The 18,341-nt window shown below is 45.0% G+C and overlaps 1 protein-coding gene across 1 annotated transcript; it reads right to left on the bottom strand.

Annotated features, from left to right (window-relative positions):
• Positions 1 to 6,109: 6,109 nt before the first annotated feature.
• Positions 6,110 to 16,173, bottom strand: CYP1B1 (cytochrome P450 family 1 subfamily B member 1). Its single transcript, XM_024553034.4, has 3 exons — positions 14,588 to 16,173; positions 13,123 to 14,166; positions 6,110 to 10,258 (listed from the first exon to the last, which is right to left on the bottom strand). Exons 2-3 carry the CDS (start codon positions 14,163 to 14,165, stop codon positions 9,670 to 9,672), a joined length of 1,632 nt encoding a protein of 543 aa, XP_024408802.2. The 5' UTR covers position 14,166; positions 14,588 to 16,173; the 3' UTR covers positions 6,110 to 9,669.
• Positions 16,174 to 18,341: the final 2,168 nt, after the last annotated feature.

The following is an 18,341-nucleotide window of genomic DNA, read 5'->3' as shown; positions in this document are numbered from 1 at the left end:
TATTCTTCTTTTGATTTTGCCAACCATTAAAAAATGTAGAAATCTTCATAGCTCACAAGCTGTACAAAAGCAGGTGGAGGGGCAGATTTGGCCCATGGCCCGTGGACCTCTGGGGTAAACATAGAAGATTCATCTATTGAGATGACTGGTGGCCAATGGAGCTTATTGAGGCTGTCTGAACAGTATTAGAATAAATATTCAGGAAATATTTAACTTGTATTAGTGGTACTAGAGAACCACACTAGTTCTTGGATTTTCTTTTTCTTTAAATATAATCGTGTTCCTCACATGTCTTGTTTCTTTGATCTGAGTTTATTTTCCACTGGGAGTATTGGGTTCTTCAACTCTAAGGCCAGGTCAACTCTGGAGGAGTCAGCCCCTACGGGCTCAGGGGAAGAGGTGAATGAGCCCAGGGCAGAGAAGTAAAATCACAACTCCAAAGCCTTGGGAATCACAACTCAGAGTCTCCTTGTTTGGAGTTAACCATCCCCCAGATTATTATTTTATACATGTTCTCTCCTTTAGTTACCAAGTGCTGCAGGTTCTCTGCTTCAGAACTGAGGTTATGGACAGTTTTCTGTCTCAGACCCATCTTTTCCAAGAAATCTTCCTGCTTTCCTACCTGAACTGGAAAATACAAATCTCTCCTTCCTTTGAATTTCTCCAGCACTTTATATCTACCTCAAGCATCTTCATCCATATCTTCACATTATATTTATCTTCAGATCCACTTGCTGAAAGAAGCAAGGTCTCTGAATCCTTCCATACAGCTCATACTTCTTATCACGATGCCTTACTCAAAGTAGACAGCAAATACATAGTCACCAACTGACTAAGACAAAAATCCAATAAGCTGACAAATTGGTTCATCTATAGCAGGACTCTCCAGTCCAGTAGAATTTTCTGCTGTGACGGAAGTGGTTTATATCTGTGATGTCTTCAGCAGTAGCCACTGGAATATGGCTGGGATGACCAGAGAACCGCAATTTTAATTGTATTTAACCTTACTTCCTTTAAATTTAAATAGCCATGTGTGACTAATGACTACCTTATTGGACAGCACAGGTGTATAGGACAATAATTCATTTCTTTTGTGAGTGGATTGTTTATTTGGGCAGACCATGTGAATAGAAAATATAATGCAAGCCAATTGTTGTGTATTGCATAGAAAGCCCAGTAGGATGATTAGATATTCCACTTTTCAAGCAACAGAAATACACCCACCCGTGTAGCATTTACATTCTGGGGAGCTAGGTCTGGTAGAGACAGACAATAAACCATAAACAAGATTAAAAGCTTAAATCTATGTGAGATTAACAGGAGATAAGTGCTATGAAAAAGAGGGGGAAAAAAGAAAAACAGAAAGAGTAAAGCCCGACAAGGCGAGTTGAGAGGGCCTGGCAGGGCCAGGCAGACTGAATTTTAAACAGAGTAGTGAAGATGGGCGTCATTAACAAGGTGGGATTGGAGCTCAGACTCAAGGGAGGTGAGAGAGGAGGGGCAAAGCAATTGAGAAAGGTGCTGAACTTGCAGAAGCAAGTGGCAGGTCTGTATCATGAACCAAACTCACTGGCACGTTGTCACAAAGAAAATGAACCTGCTGGGGCACTGAGGAAGGAGGACACTTTTGTTGATTTTGTTAACAAAGCCATGATAGAGGTTTCCAGAACCATCTCTTAAAGTTAGAAATTAAAACAAAGTGGTAGGCAGGCTTGCTCTACTTTTTACTGCAGTAGGTTTCTGGAACCCACATTGGAAAAACACAACAGTAAAAAAAATCAATCTTATTCCTCCACCTCTTTGTCCAGCCTGTGTTTCCCATTTCTTTCCTCAAGGTCAATGCCAGACACTAGGAAAGCAAAGTGCCAACTGGATTTGCTTGGGGGCAGTGGAAACTCCAGAAGCAGAGTCTTAAATTAAAATGGTGATTGCTGGGAAGGGCAAGTAGAGAACTGAGATGCCCTCTGGCCTGAAGCAGGGCAACGATGAAATATGAGCTGGGGGAATAAAGACCAGAGGAGGCATCAGACGGGCCAGTACCAAGCCTGCCAGACCAAAGGCAGCCATAGAGGTTTTCTCTAAGTGCAGGAGTGGAATTCCATGGCCCTCTTTAAGCTGGGTGTGACATGAGCCCTGGTGTCCCAAGGCCTAGATGACAGCAGGAGCTGTCATTAATGTGGTAAAACAGTGAAACAAGGCCCAACAAGGAAAGCATTTCTGGATGGGCAGTACAACACCTGGGATGTCAGACCCTGGAAATGGTAACTCAAGGCTGATCAGCAAGCCCACTGAGATTAGGGTGGAAATCCTTTTCAATCAAACATAATGAAAGGCTCGTTCAAGGGCCAGGGGCAGAGTCTATGAAATATTCTAGAAGAAGATCCATTACGTGTTTCAGAGAATCAACTTGACATCTTTTGGTGCACCTAAAATTAAGAACTAGTAGGCCCTTTTAACTTGTGTCTTTCAAAACATTGCTGTAAAGTATGTTAGCTCCAACGTACTCTCAGAGAGGGCCTGCCCTCTCCTAATTCTTCAGGAATGGTTTTGGTGCTCCCAGGGGAACATGATTCAGAATAAACTTGAGAGTCTAAGGCAGGAAATGGTCTGGACCATACCAATGCCATTTGGCAAAACCAAAAGCCAAGACTGATTAAGGGCCTGCCTAGAATATTTGTCATTGGGCGTGCTGAGATTATTGTATTTCAGACTCTGGGCTGTGACTCATTAGTGACCAGCTTGTCCTTAATCCCACCGCTTTGTGTCACCTTCTTCAGAAAGTCTTCCCTCACCACCCACTCTGAAGAGTTCCCCCCAACACACACACACACACACACACACCCCTGTTTTATTGTCTTTATAGCACGCTTACAAGTAACTAAAATCTTATTTCTTTATTTTCTCTCTCTTTCCACCAACCCCACTAAAATATCAGCTCTAAGAGCTCAGGGCCGGACTGTCTTGTTCATTGTTATATCCTCAGTGTCCAGAACAGTGCTTGCCACCGCCTAGGTGCTCAATAAATACTCATTCAATAAATACTTGAATTATAACTGCCATCAGTGGCAGGTGCCAACCCATGGCTATAGTTACTGTTGCTCATCCCCAAAGCTGGTGTTCTGTCCTGAGGACCTGCACCAACAGTCTGCACCAACTCAACAGACTATGGCCCCAGTTCGCACATCTGGGCTTGACCTCCTTCGTTCAGTGCCTCTGTATCTGCCAGCAGCTGCTTTGCTATCTGTCAGCCTCCATTCGGCCCCAGGTAAGCTTATTTGCACCAACTCTCCTTTAGGAAGAATTTTAAAAATCTTTTTAATATACAGTTTTATGGATTTTAACACACATCTAGATCCATGTAACCACCACCACAATCAGAAACCACTCCCACCCCCCGCCAAAGAAAAAGTCCATCATGCTTTGGAGTCTCACCTTCCCTCCACTCCTCACCCTTGGCAACCAGTCATCCGCTCTTCATCACTTTAGTTCTGTTCTTTAGAGACTGCCATCCATATAACTGGGCCCATGGATTGGAGGCTGGCTTCTTTTACTCAACATTATTCCCTTGAGATTCATCCCATCTGTTGCATGGATTCATAGTTTATTTATTTATTTTTATTGCTGAGTATCATTTCCTTGTGTGGATGTGCAATATCATGGTGGTTTAGCCAATCTCCTGTTGAAGGACATCTAGGTTGCTTCCACTTTGGAGTGATGATGAATAACACATACAAGGATGCTCCTGGCAGCATGATTTGGGGATGCATGATGCTGGAGGCCACCTGGGTACCCATTCCCAACAGAACAGTTGGTGAAAATGATGAATGCCATGGGCCACAAGGCAACAGAGATATGTACACATTTGCACACATTAAAAACACACATATACAAAACATAGTACAAATTTTGCTGGAACACATATAAAAACAAAAAGTACAAATTAAGCACTATTGAGAGGGATGGAAAGAATTGAGAGGGAGGACAGAAACAGAATAGAATTTGTTTTAATTTTTTAGAAATAAATAAAAAACACAATTAAATATTATGTAAAAAGAGGCTGGAAGATTTTTCTGGGTTGTGGAGAGACTCTTAGCCAACCTGAAGTTGTCTCAGTGGCTGTTAGGTTTGTGCTATAATACTGGGTAATCTGTGCAATACTGTGTTGTTTATTTAGTATAATATTTAGTTAGTTTATTTGGTCTCTCATAGGGATCACAGTAGTCCAAAACCAGTTCCAGGTGCTCTGGTTATGCTGTTTTCCAAGGCAGGCTTCTCATCAACATCCTTGTTTCATTCATACCCTGGTTCTGTCTCTCTCTGGCTGGTGCTCCCAGCTTTCATCCTACTCAAAGTCTCTGAGAGCAGGAGAGGCTCTGATTGGTCACGTGAGCCAGTGTGATGCAGCCCTCTCAGAGAGAGTTCTCCAATCAGGCCACTGCACAAGCAAGTAAACCTATGGAAGGCCTTTGGATCCCGGGCCCAGATGGATATAGGACAAAGGTTAGGGGATTGTAAGATAAAGAAAGCATGACTTTTTTTTCTTTTTCTTTTTTTGCATAGGGAACAAATGGATGATGTTTTCCTCAATTGAGGAAAGTTGTGAATCTTTCTGGCACTTCCCAATGTCACTTACTCTCTGACTGCACCCTGAACAAAGGAGGTACATTGTGAAACTCCAAGGATCATAGGGATTAAAATACAGACCGACAGACTATGCACCCAAACACAGGCAGCTTGGGGAGTGACCAGCTATGTAGCAGGAAGACAAGCCCTGGAGTCAGTTCATCTCTAAGGAAAGCCCAGTCGCCGCGCCTTCTAACTGCATACTTTAGCCACGTTACATTACTAGCCCCCTTACAGGACTGTTGTATCATAATGCATTCAAGTGATCAGCGTGGCGATGTGTACAAAATAAGTGCTCAGCGCATTTTAGTTCCATTTCTTCCCCTCCTACCTGACACACATTCAAAAGTGTTCATGAAGCTCATGCAACCTGTGTGTGAGTGAATAGAGGAGCTACAGGTACAGGCTGCTGTTTGCCTATAGCTTTTCCTCCAATATTTTGCATTAAAAACAATTGTTTCTGAACGTACCAATTTCCTTCTCTTTTCTAAGAATTGCAGCTCACAGGTCAGAACTGGAGAGCAGAGTATGTGAGTCATTGAGTCAAAATGAGAGTTAGCAGCCAAAACTTCTATAATCCTTGTGGAGGAAAATTGACCGGCTCCGAGGCTGTAGAAATGACCTTGATGAGTTTGCAGCAACACACCTGTCTATGTCCCAAGCTGCATTCATTTCCTACCCTGGGCTCCGGTCTGCTATTCCAGCGCATCGGGTGCATAGAATCCAACCCTGCTAGACAATTTCTTTTCTTGTTTTCACAGTAATGGGAGCTAAAGTCTGGAAGAAATAAAGGCCCTTGGCCCTGCACAAGGCTGCCATCTGTGAGGGGGGCTGGTGAAGGCCTGGGGAGTCACAGCAGAGGCCCTGTAAAGCCAATGCTTTCACCAGGTAAAAGTCAGCAGAAAAATATTTCCATACAGTGTATTATAGAGTACTCTCATCTGTTCTATTTTATTGGACATTAATTGTACTTAAGATACAGGTACCTTAAAAAAATGAATGAATGAATGTATCAAATTAAAAGCAAAGGCTTTCATGTAAAAAAAAAAAAAAGGAATAAATGAACTTCTCCAGGAAAAGATCAATGTGCTGTGTGCTGTTGAGGGGGAAAGTAATGTGTCCTGCATTATTTAGATGAAGCAGAAATATAAGGCCAGAGTCTTAAAGTCTCAAGCTATTCAAGCTTTTAAAATTAAAAATTAATTCCCATTAATTTTGACATTGGTCATTGTTTTTTGCTATTCAAATTTAACATCTGTGTTGGTTCTCACAAATTCAAAAATATAAAGGTCAGGAATTTGTTACAAAACTGAATACCAAAAGCCTATTTAAAAAGCAAGCAAGCAAGCAAAAAAGCCTCAAATGTAGAATGGCCAAATAAAATGTTTAAAATGCAACATTTTAATTCAAGCACTTAAAAATAGTAGTTGAAATGAATAAATGCATTAGACTATATTTGCTACAACATAAAGCAGAACTTCACAACGAGAACATGAAAGTGGTTTTTATTTTTTTGGTAATGGTGTCCTCTTATAGGTAATTACTGATACAGAATTTTTAATTCGGTATATCAAATAGGAAAGGCTAGACATTAATGCCGTGTCCCCAAAATCCATTTCAGGTACAACTATGCATTCTAGCCACTATGTACATATTAAAAGCATACATGATAAAATACAAAAATAAGAAAAGGTTAAATAAGAAGTTGTCCTTGAGTTATGAACATCTAATAAAGTATACCTTTTTATCACACATTAGTGTCCTAGCTAAAATACACACAAGTTAATATACAGGGTCTGGCACAAATAACACCCCCTTTTATTCCATAAAAATCTTTTATTACAAAATCATAAGCATGTAACTCCGTAACATAACCATATCACACTCAAGCATACCATATGACATTTTAGGTGAAATGTTCAAATTGCTGTCCATCTCGTGCGAGACATTCATGTGTCCTACCACCCACACTCGCTGGCGTTACTTCTGCTGGACCCTGTGTAATGCTATGCAACTATTTGATCTAATATAGATCTATATGAAAATATTAAGGCTGTAATAACATTTCACAGGTAAAGGCTAAGTTCTGAGACATGAAGGCTTTTAGATAACCCACAAAACAAACCTGAGACATCTTTTTGTTTTGGCAAAAAGCAATTTTTTTACACAGTCAAAGCTTTAATATATAAATGAAGAATTTAATAAATGATATACTTTACTGCAACCACCGGGAGTAGATGATCTGACTAGAATGGTGACCAGCAAATGCATTCTTTCTCTGGCAGAAATAAAATAAGGTTTTCTGATTCAGCCAGTAATGTGGTTACTGTAGCCTCCAAATTTGGTTATTTTTATTTGTTTTGGCTTTGCTTTCCTTCCTTTAACTAGGCTATAGACATATTAAATAAGCCAGCTAACCTCCAAGTGCCCACCTGAATTTTTTCTATATATACACAGCTTTCTCATTGCTGAAAGCACCAGATTAACTGAGCCCACATACATAAAAACTTCATAAAAACAGATTATAGCACATCTGGATCTGGCTGAGTTAATGAGACAACCAGACTGGTAAATGATTATGTATTTTGCCATATATCATGCACAGTTATTGTCCAAAGTTTTTAGGGAAAATAAGGATGTGCACTATACATGGGTATAATGATTACATACCATGGTTATAATGATCCCATGTATAATGGACACAAAAATGTGGGTGCACATTCATACATGGCAAAATACGGTACTTCGCTGCCACACATCTCTCAGAATAAGTAGACTAAGGCAGCCCCGAGTCGCTGTCTCAGCCTTGCTGGAGGGGTGAGGGGAGTAGGTAATAATATTTTGGAATTGCCAGTGCCCCCCAAAATTTGAGTGTATTGGTAAGCTTTACTTCTATAGTTGACTCTACAGTGCCTTTAAAAATACTGGCACACTTTTTCATATTCAAGAGGTACAGCTAAGAGATTTTATAATTATGTGAAATTTTTGCCAAGAAAATATTTCAAATTACAAAATAGATCTAAAATGTTGTGGATTTTTTAAGTCTACTTGGGATTTAATATCAGCACACAAAACATCTTTTTTCTAAATATTCATGTTTTAAATTAATTAACTTGGAATGAGTTGGGAAACATTTAACCATCTTTCTTCCTTTCCACTTTTTCACTCTTTTCTCTTACCACCCCCCTCCCCCCACAGACATACACACAGCCACGGTACACTCCTTCCTGGATGATTTTCATAGGGTTCCAAAAGCTTAATTAAACAAGCTGTAAGCTTTTAGGCCACTGAACAACTTCCTTTGGACGTTTACTTGCAATGAACGTTAAACCTTTAAACTTCACTTGGTACTCCTGCAATCGTCCATCATTTTTTTTAAGGTTTTCGGATTATTTCCATAAACTAAACGTGTACATTTTGTTCAAGCTTTATGTTTTCACAGTTACCGAAGCGATGGCTCACTGGGTTGCCATCTGAAACAGCTGGGTGGTCTGACTGGCTTCACGCCGCAGGAGGGTCCTCCCAGCAGCCTCCCCAGACCCCCTTCCGGTCTGACTTTCCAAAACACTGACATCATTGCTGGTTTTTTTTTAATCATTTAAAAGAAAAAGTAGGTCTGTTATAATGGGAATTTCCCCTCTTCTTTCCTAAAAAAGAGAATATCCAAGTAATTTGTTGCATTATTCCTGCTTCATAGGAAACACAGGTGAAATTTCTCTGCCTTTCAATGGCTAATGGTCAGGTTTCCAGTAACTTCAGCTGGAACTCAATAATCAGAATGTCTTTAAAATTAAATTAAAACTTAAGCATGCCAAGAGTTTGGAATTATGACATATGAACTAGATCAACTATATATTTATAATTTTAATAAATAATTGTAAAGCAGTAAGGAAGACATCCTACAGACCCAATTTTTAGATTTTTCAGTTGTCATTTGAGTTTTGGATGCGAGACAAGACTTTGCTTCAACTTGGTCTCCATGTCAAAAATTGGTAGTTGATTTAATCTAACTCATTTCATGTATCTGAGCCAAAATAGTTCGATTGGTTGTACTTTTCAATTTGCTATATAACATTATAAAAGACATAAATTATTCAACCTTTTCTTGATCAAAACAACACTATTTAATAATAAAATAACTAATACATATTGCTTATGAATAATTATATATGTACATATATTGAATTCTGTTTGGTGATTTTTTTTAAACCCATGCAAAGTATTGAAATTAGTGCATTGCAATCACATAATTTAAAGCTTAGCTGGGCTGGTAAATCTTGGTTTTTTTGGTGGGGGGAATGTTTCTCATAGTTGAAATTCTGTACTTTGGCAACCAATACAGCTTGGAATTTTTTACAATTTAACAACTTACATTTTAAAATTCATCATAAATCGCTGAAATGCACTATAATCACTAAACCAACTACTACTGATTTCCTTTCCAGCAAATGACATTATGAGTCATCCAAACGAAAGTAAAAGAAATCACATCAGTAGGCAAAAAAATAAATCCATCCACAGATACCACAGCCTAACTAAGCTGCTGCATTGACGAGGTGAGAAGGAAATTTCTGGTCCGAATCTTTTCCTTCTTGCTCTCAATCACATGTCTTACACTGAAATCATTTGCCTTTGCATATTCAACACTATTCTGAAACTTCACTCAATGCAGTTTTCTACTGATGTTCCGAACATCAATCTCAGATCCGACCCACCAAGGCCTGGTATTGGAAGTACTCTTCAGCAGGTAGTTCTGCGCGTGTACTCGTATGTGTTTTATCTCTAAAGAATGCTCCCTTGAGAAATTATTACCAGCATTTGATGTATGCCTAAAAATTCTTTGGGCCTTTTAACTCTTTGACTCAAAAAAAAAAAAAAAAAATCTTCCCCAAGCTCCTGCACAGCCCAGGGCTGATCTGAGAACACTCGGTTGATTCGTGCTCATTTTAGAGCTAACTGAGAAAGTGGCCCAGAGAAGCTGGAAAATTTTGGTCCCCATCCCCCAAAACTTGAGTACTTCTAAAATTACAGCTTGCTTCTGGCTTCTCACTGGCAGCCTTTCTCAGCTTGTAACGTTTGGACAGCCCTGTCGAGGAGCTCCATGGACTCTCTGAGAGTGACGTTGATTTTAAATGACTTGGGTTTAATGGTCAGACCATAACTAAAATCCATTTCTGCGGGCTCGTCTGGATTGGCCTTGAAATTGCACTGGTGAGCCAGGATGGCAGTGAAGAGAAACAGCTGCACCTTGGAAAGCTCTTCCCCGATGCAGCGCCGCTTGCCCATGGAAAAAATCATCACACTGCTCGTCAGGTCCTTGTTGATGATGCCGTCCTTGTCCAAGAACCGGGCGGGATCGAAGTCCTCTGGGTTAGGCCACTTCACCGGGTCATGATTCACGGACCACTGGTTAACAAAAACCACTGTGTCCTTGGGAATGTGGTAGCCCAAAAGAGAGGTGTTGGCAGTGGTGGCGTGAGGAATGGTGACCGGCACAAAGCTGGAGAAGCGCATGGCTTCATAAAGAAAGGCCATGACATAGGGCAGTCTGGGCTGGTCCTCCAGGCAGGGCAGACGGTCTCTGCCCACAACTTGATCCAGTTCGGCCTGCACCCGAGCCTGCACTTCAGGGTACCTGTTTAGTTTTTAATGCAGAGGGAGAAAATGAGGGAGGAAAATTCATTCTTCTTTCATTTAGAAAGCACATTACAATTTATTTTAATCCCACCTTCTTTATCTGCATTAGTGACTGAATTAACATTTCCATACTGCCCCCCAAATCTAAAACAATTTCTTAATTTCTCACTCAATTACAAGATCGGTCAATTAATAGTTACATTTCCTTTCACGAGCCCCTCATGGCTAATGCTCTCTTTCCCAAGTCAAAAACTGTCAAAGTTTTATCAGCCTGAAAAAGTATGATAACGGGCAAGGCCAGCCTCTCCATTAGACAAAGCAGGCACAATGCTTAAGACCCGCAATACTTTTCAGAGGCCTGTAAAAATGTTTTCTTTTTTTTTAAGTCAGAAGAAAAACAATGAACTTTTAGATCAAAGAAAATGTTTTAATTATATATTTTAATATATTTATCTTTATACCAATGCACTCATATAATTTTAATTTTTTCTTCTTTATGGAGTAAGGCGTCTACCAAGACAAAAGCTCCCAGGGCCCATAGAAGTTAAAATGCAGCTGTGAAAGCAGATCCTTCCCCCCCCCATCTCCCTCCTGTTCTCATTTATACAAAGACAATTGGTATGCTGATAGGTAAAGCAACATATCTTCTAAATGTGAAAGCAAATTCCCAATGTTCGTGAGATTATGGTACAATTGTAGTACTTTTTCACTGTTGGTGATATGAACTAGCACAATCCTTTCGGACAACAAACTCTTACTACCCAGCGAGATCTGTAAGGGTAACCCCTCCCCAATCTTTTTAAACCTGGTAACCCATACCCAGCAATGTATTTTCAGAAAATAACAGGTACAAAAATATATACCCACAACAATGGCTGAAATTTTAAAAGTGTGAGCAACATTAAAACTCAAGCAATGGCTATATATAATATCTTATTGTGGCAAAATATTATGTAACCATCAAATGTTACTGAAGTGGACACGTTAATCTATTAATAAAATGAAATAGAGTTTTTTTTAATTACTAAAATAGAGTTTAAAGATGGGGGAAATGTCCATTACAATAAGTGGAAATGTCAGAAGTAAAAAAAATGTAAATAATTATTGCAACCCTGAAAAAAAGTTAAGCATGATGTGAGGAAATCATGAGTGATTTGAAAAACTGCTTTGCTAGCACTGTACTTCAGGGATCCGCAAACTTGTTCATAAAGGGCCAAACAGTAAATATTTAGGTTGCGGAACAAGCCCTCTCTGCCCCAGTTATTCCCCTCTGCCTTGTGCTGTAGTGTGAATGCAGCCACAGACGATACACACATGTATTTTATGTATTTTGATAAAACTTACATACTCGTCCAGAAATGGTCAGTGTAATGTGTCAACTGGTCATATTGTCTTTTCACCAAAAAGAAGAAAGATGTATTCATCAGCTATATTGAATTGCAAGTGACCCAAAAATTGTTTTATTTCCTTTCTCTGTCCAATCTGATTCTCATGAAAAAGAAAGTCTGTTTCAAAAGATAACATGTTTATCTGGGGATGCGAAGGACCTACCTGGGATGTCTTCTTTCTGACCTATTATTGACTTCTCTTCATTGGCTTTCTATCCCTCCCCCATAGGTGTTTCTATGGTAATAACACTGAGAAGCGATTTTAAATACAAAAAATTCAATGTGTGAAAGTAGCCACACAATAGTACCTAAGGGTTGCAGTCTTGCCATGGATTCTAATAAGGAGCTGTCTTTGGCTTTCAATATCTGAGGCGCCAGCAGATTCGGCGTTTCCCACTGCTAACCTGTGCACCAAGAAATGTCACAACCAGGGTTTCTGGTCTCTCCGGGCAATAAAGATTTGCCTCGAGCAACACATTCGCCTCGAGCAACACATTTGCCCCGAGGGTAGGCAAAATACAGGGCGCCAGTGAAATGTGAAGTTAAGATAAACTGTGGCTAATCTTCTAGTGCGAGTATCTCCTATGTGAAATTTCTTTAACTGTTAAACCCGGCAACAAGCGATACTGGGAACTTGTTTGACTCATACGTTTCATTAAGGTCCTTCATTAAGGGCTTCACTAAGGTCCGCGACCTTAATCGCGGTGGTCCCTGGGGCCCAGGGGCCAGACAAGTCCACAGAGGCCCCCCGGTTTGCCTGTCTGGATACTGTTCTGCGCTCCATAAAAGTGACTGCTTCTCCGGTTCTTCACCCGTAAGACACTTCTCTTACTCCTAGAGCGACGGATTCCCAATATCCAGCACAACGCTCTGGCTCCCGGCCGCCCTCCTAAAACTTCCACGCACGTCAACCATCCCCAGGCCCAGTCTGAGGGCCTCCGGGCCGGCCTCTGAGCTCTTCCTTTGCTCAGGATTAAAGCCCGGAGGGGCCGCTGGCTTTTCGCGCCAGAACCAGGAGGCCTCCAATCTGCGCGGATGACCAGCAGAGCCGATTAGGCTGCTGTGTTTATTTAACATTTTTACTGCATTACCCGTTCTTTCGGAATCGTTCCAATTATGCTTCTCCTGTGCCAGGGAAGACGAGGTCTGGACTGATCAGCGGGCACCTAAATCGTCCGCGCCCCCCGCCCCAGGGGTTTCGCACAAATTTGTCCCCACTGGAAGAGACAGCCACAAGATCAGAGGTGCCCAGAGGTCCCTCTCCAGCTGGGCGGGGTGTGCCGGCGCACGTGTGTCTTCCCTCTTCTCGCCTCCCTGAATGGCGGTTTTCGGACGCACTACATAATTGAAAGGTGGGTTCCTGGAGCGAAACGTCCACACCTCCCTGAGCTCCACTCACGACCTCAGCCTCTTGCAGCCCCACCCCGCCCTGGGAGGAAAGGAAGGCCCGACCCACACCTCCCGGAGGCTTTACCTGATGAAAAGGATGAGCAGCCACTGCAGCGCGGTGGAGAGAGTGTCTTGGCTGGCGCCGAAGATGTCGGTGACAGTAGATGGCACGTAGTCCATGTCCAGCTGCGCGCTGCTGTCGCCCGACTTCTCGGCCGCTTCCTTTTCTACCGAGAGGATGCACGCGTCCATCATGTCGCGGGGGTCGGCTCCAGGACGAAAGCTTTCTTGGTGCCTCAGGAACTTGTCGATGATAAAGTTGCTGAAGTTGCGGTTAAGCTGCTCGAATTCTCGGAAGGCGGTGCGTACGGGGTTAGGGAAGCGCTGCAGCCAGGGCAGCACGTCTACCAGGCTGCCCGCGCCCACCGTGCGCCCGAACTCCTCGTTGTGGCTGAGCAGCTCGCGGAACTCGGCGTCCTCGTGGCTGTAGCGACAACCGAAGCACGCGGCGCTCATGACGTTGGCCACGGCCACCACGGTCAGCGGCCGCGGGTCCACGAAGGCGCCTCCTGCGCTGCGGCGCACCAGCAGCTCCACCAACTCGCGCGCCTCACCTAGCACGTGGCCCTCGAGGACGCGGCGGCTGCGGAGCTGGTGCGAAAGGAAGGCGCGCATGGTGCCGTGCGCCGCGCGCCGCTGCGCCTTCCAGCGCTCAGAGTACTGGCCGAAAGCCAAGCTGCGCCCGCCGGACACCACTCGGAAAGAGGCGAAGGACGGGCGGTCGGCGAAGGCAGCGCCCTGCTGTATCAAGGCCTGGCGGATGGCGCGCTCGCCGTTCAGCACCACCACCGGGCAGCTGCCCAGGTGGATTTGGAAGACGTCACCATAGCGCTTCGCCAGGCGCGCGAATGAGAGGTGCGGCGCAGGGCCCATTGCCGCGGCGTTCCCGATCAGCGGCCACGCAAAGGGACCCGGGGGCGAGGACCCCGGCTGCTGCCGCCGCTGCCTCAGCAGCCACTGGCCCACGTGCACGGCGGCCAGCACGGAGAAGAGCAGCAGGAGCGTGGTCTGCTGGGCGGACAGCGTAATCGGCAGCAGAGGATCTTCGAGGGTGAGCCTGGTGGCCATGCTGAAGAGAGAAGGGCAAGAGAGTGACACTCAGGTGTGCGGAGAAAGGAGCAGGCGCCCCACGCCTCTACCTTCAGCCTCGGGCTACCACCGTACGCTGTTGGGTAGGGAGGTCGTGGGTAGGTTAGGTCAGGGCTGCCTCGATGGAGAAGCAGCTGGAGACGTCCTTTCCCTTCCCAAACCCACTCCCCAAAGGCAACGGGAGGGGCCGTGTTTCTGCTTCTCTGTGGCCCAGCCTCCCAGTGCCCCAGCCGCCGGGTAACGGTTCCTGCAATTCCGGGACAACACGGCGGGCATCGAGGTGGTGGCGCTCAGTTCCCTCTAAGTGCTGATCACCCGTGCCCCTGCACCCCACCCCTCCCCCGATGTGCAAGAACCCAACAGAAGAGGCCGCGGGAAGGTGACGCCGTGGACAGACTGACCTGCGAAGAGGCACGGTTTCCAGCGGCGAGGGACAGCTGGCTCCTAGGAGAGACAGGGCTTTTGTGGAAGGCAAGTGGTCAACCTGAGTGCTTCCAAAACGCCGGACGCCCGTTCGGACACTTGCTGCCAGTTCTGGGGAGCCTTAGCACTCACTCTGGAGTGTGGAGGCGTTGTCTGAGCTAAGGGCACTCGGGTTGGGACGAGGATGGAGAAAGGTGACTCCTCTGCGCAGCCCCGCTGCACGTGAAACCCCAGCAAAGTCGGGGTTGTCTAACAGCGTGGGGATTTAGGTGGGGGACGGATAAATGGAGTCAATACCTAGCTCTCTTGCCCCCCGCGCAGCACTGAGAGCTGGAGTCGCAGAGGCGTGGCCCATTTGCACTCAGCCACTCCAGAGTCAAAACGCGCCATCCCGTTTTTAAAGTCTGTGTTGAGGGAGGAGGCAGCTGGACCTGGAGGGGCGGGGCGCACCGGGGGGGGCGGGGCGCGCCGAGACTGTCCACAAGGCTTGGGCAGCCGCACGCAGGTGGTCACGCGAGGCGGCTCCCGGGCGTCCAGGCGGCCTTGGCGAAGTAGCTGGTGATTTTACTAGTAGAGGCTGTCTGAACTTTTCGTGTACCCGAAAACCGCTCTTAATCACAGTCGAAGCTTCCCATCCCGCTGCGCTCTCCGTGGGAGCGTGCCCCAAAAGTCCCGTCCCTCCCGGTGACTTAAGCTTCGGCCCACATGAGAACACCGCTCAGGATCCTTCGGTGCCCGCGCCGGGAAAGGAAACCTGTCAGTTTGGAAATGAGGAAAGTTCGGTTTGTGGTAGTGATTTGCCTGACAGCCTCCCTAGTTATTTTATGTTGAGGTTCTCGCAAACAAATGGCCCTCAGATGAGGTCCTTTTGCGTGCAAAGTTCTCCTAGTGCAGCCATATCAAGAATCCCTGAAAGACGCCGCTCCCCAGCCCCGGGCCACGACTTGTCCTTGGCACACAAAGGCCAGCAACTGGCGGCCCGCAGCTGGCCCGGAGATTTCGCGCGAACAAACTCCTCCAGGTGGCGCCGCCCACTGGAAGGCGCAGCAGCGCTCCGCCGGCCGCATCGGAAGCCCTAAGGGGCTCTGGGCCCTGAGCCAAGCTGGGGCACACGCTGGGGACGGGAGGGTGGGTCGCTCTGATTCCCGGAGGGAGATGGGGAAAGAGAAGGGGGAGGCAACTCGCCGCGACTGAGAACTCTACGGGGTTGAAAAGTTCCTTTGCTGTCGCCTCCCCCTTGCGTGCGGAGCTGTGCCTTGCGTGCATCGCTTCTGCAAAGTCGGCTTCTGTCATATCTATCCCTCGGCGCTTCTCACGGCACCTGACACGCCGGGGCGGCGACGGGGGCGGCGGCTGAGGGCTGGGTGCTGGCGGCCACCACCCTCCGCAGCGCACGCACAGCCGCGCCCGCAGGCCCAGCGAGGTCAGACCTTCAGGCCACCACCCGCGGACCAGACCTAGAAGCGAGCTGGCCGGAGATCGGGACGCCTCTTTCAAAGGGGAAGCTGGAGGCGTCTAGGTCAGCGTTGGCCTCTGGCTGGCTGCACCCATTCCTACTGGCTGGTGCAAAGTATTTTCGAGAGAAAAGGTCTTGACAACAACGCTGGGGAAAGGGCAAGCCCGTGGGAGGCGTGGGATGTGTCTTAGTTAACCAGGTACGAATTGTACTCGGGCCCTCAGGGTTCATCAAGTGTAAACAAAAAAGTTGTGCACTTACCACGTGACAACCCTGTGCTTTGAACTTTATTTGAGCTGCTAATATGTTTCCCGTTTACAGAGGAGGAAACTGGGGTTCAGAGAAGTTATGTGACTTACTCAAAATAGCACAGCTATCAATCAAGAGGTGGAGCCAGGATCTGAACCCACAAAGTCTCCTTCCAGATCCATCATACAAGTTTATGTGGAAGAAAACCCTCAGACAAAAGGCACAAATGCCATCTTGCCTGTCTGCTCTCCCCATCTCTATGCCTTAAAAAAAAAATCAGCTGGAAGACTTTTATAAAATTTTATTTTTTAAGCACAGCTGACATACAATATTATATTAGTTTCAAATATTATATTTGTTTACTCAGTACCATATAGCAATTAGATATTTGTACCATAGGAAATAATCACCCTGGAAGAATTTTTTTTTTGATAGTTGTTTTTGCTTGCAGAGTTGAGGATTGTGAGGATCACACAGAGAAAATATCATGCTCACTCTTTGCGCTTCCATTGGTTTTGTGTGAGGGAGGCCTATGGACTGCGCCTCCACTAGATGTTGGGTTACGGGTAAATTTCAAAGAAAAATAAAGGGATGTCTGAAAAAGAGTCTGACTTCTTGAGAGACTGAAATGAATGGTAATATATCTGACCTGATAAGAAAATGCCTTTTTGTAAAAGTCTTCATTTGGTAGTTTTTGAGATGTTCTCTAGAAATAATTTCACACACCACTACAGCGTGCTCACGTCCATGATGAAGTTAGTATTTAAGCAACTGGTTAAATAAGCATTAGTTTCCCAGAGCTGTGTTCGCCTACATATTCTTTGAAATGAGTTTCATAACAACCTTACAATGTCCAGCTTTAGCAAGACCCTTGCCTAATAATTCAAGACTTCTGCACGCATCAATCTCTCATTAGACTTTTAATTTGGTGGACAGGAATTATCTGTGGGCTAATGCCAATTCTGAGCTATCAACATTCCTGAAAGCCTTTACCACTGTATCTCCTCCAGCATCAGAGTGGATGGCGGTCGCCTTTAAACCACATAAATTCCTATCTTTCAAAGTATAAAGCAAGGCTGTTCCTAAGGCCTCTTGTTTAATTCCTGAATAATGTCACATAGTTTTTAGATAAACTCCAGTGCATGCCTTCCTGCCACAGCCAATAGTTCAAGCATATTCCCTAAGCTGTGGTGGAGCCTTGAGTTTAGCTCTAGCTCTAGGACATGACTTAAAAAGGCAGAGGAACCAGCTGAGCAAATGCTATCAGGAAGATAAGCCCTTATCAATTATAACAAACTAAAATGAGTGTCTATGGTACTACCTTCTTCAGAATCTGCAGGCCTCAGGTTCTCCCAGGCTTTGTGGTGTAGACCTCTGTTGCAGGGCCCATCTGATACCTGATGAAGATACAGGGTAAATCTAAAGTGGTCTGTGGGTACCCATGATCCAGCTCAACAAGATGGGTCTCCTCCCTCTAGTGAGAATTCACACCAAGCTCTTTAATTATCATAACTTCTCAACCAAAGTCAGTATCTAAGGCCCAGGGATCTTTCAGACAGCAGCACAGAATATGGGGATGTCACCCACCCAAATCTGAAACTTGAATTGTTTGTTGCAAATAACTTTCAAAAGAACAGCTAAGAGAGTTGTTCAAGCTAAAGAGAGTTCAAGGTAGAGGTTTAAAATACTTTGTCTTGTATTGATTCCAAAGAACAGACACTCAGCTTAAGCTTGTTTAAGCAGGACAGGAAATGCACTGGCTCATGTGCTGGGAATGATAACCGTGGTGCCTCACAGGGCTGCTCTCCCTGACCTCAATCTGTGTTGGCCTCTGCTGGGGCTTTGTTCTGCAAACTCCATGGGGCGAGAGAGCTGACCATGGGCAGTATTAAATGAACCGCCTCAAGAAAAACAGAACATCTTTCTTCCAAAGTCATTACACAGGTCCCTGGAAGGGCTCTGACATGCCAGGCTGCATCAGGCCCCTTCTGTGGCCAAGGGGCTAGGACTATTATAAGAAAACAATG

Source organism: Desmodus rotundus, chromosome 5 (assembly GCF_022682495.2).
Source record: "Desmodus rotundus isolate HL8 chromosome 5, HLdesRot8A.1, whole genome shotgun sequence".
Lineage (NCBI taxonomy): Eukaryota > Metazoa > Chordata > Mammalia > Chiroptera > Phyllostomidae > Desmodus > Desmodus rotundus.
This window is presented reverse-complemented; position numbering and strand designations above follow the sequence as displayed.

Coding starts and splice junctions, on each gene's coding strand:
- CYP1B1 (XM_024553034.4), bottom strand. CDS start 14,165: ATGGCCACCAGGCTCACCCTCGAAGATCCTCTGCTGCCGATTACGCTG. Junction 10,259..13,122: donor CTGCTCATCCTTTTCATCAG/GTAAAGCCTCCG, acceptor AAAACTAAACAG/GTACCCTGAAGTGCAGGCTC.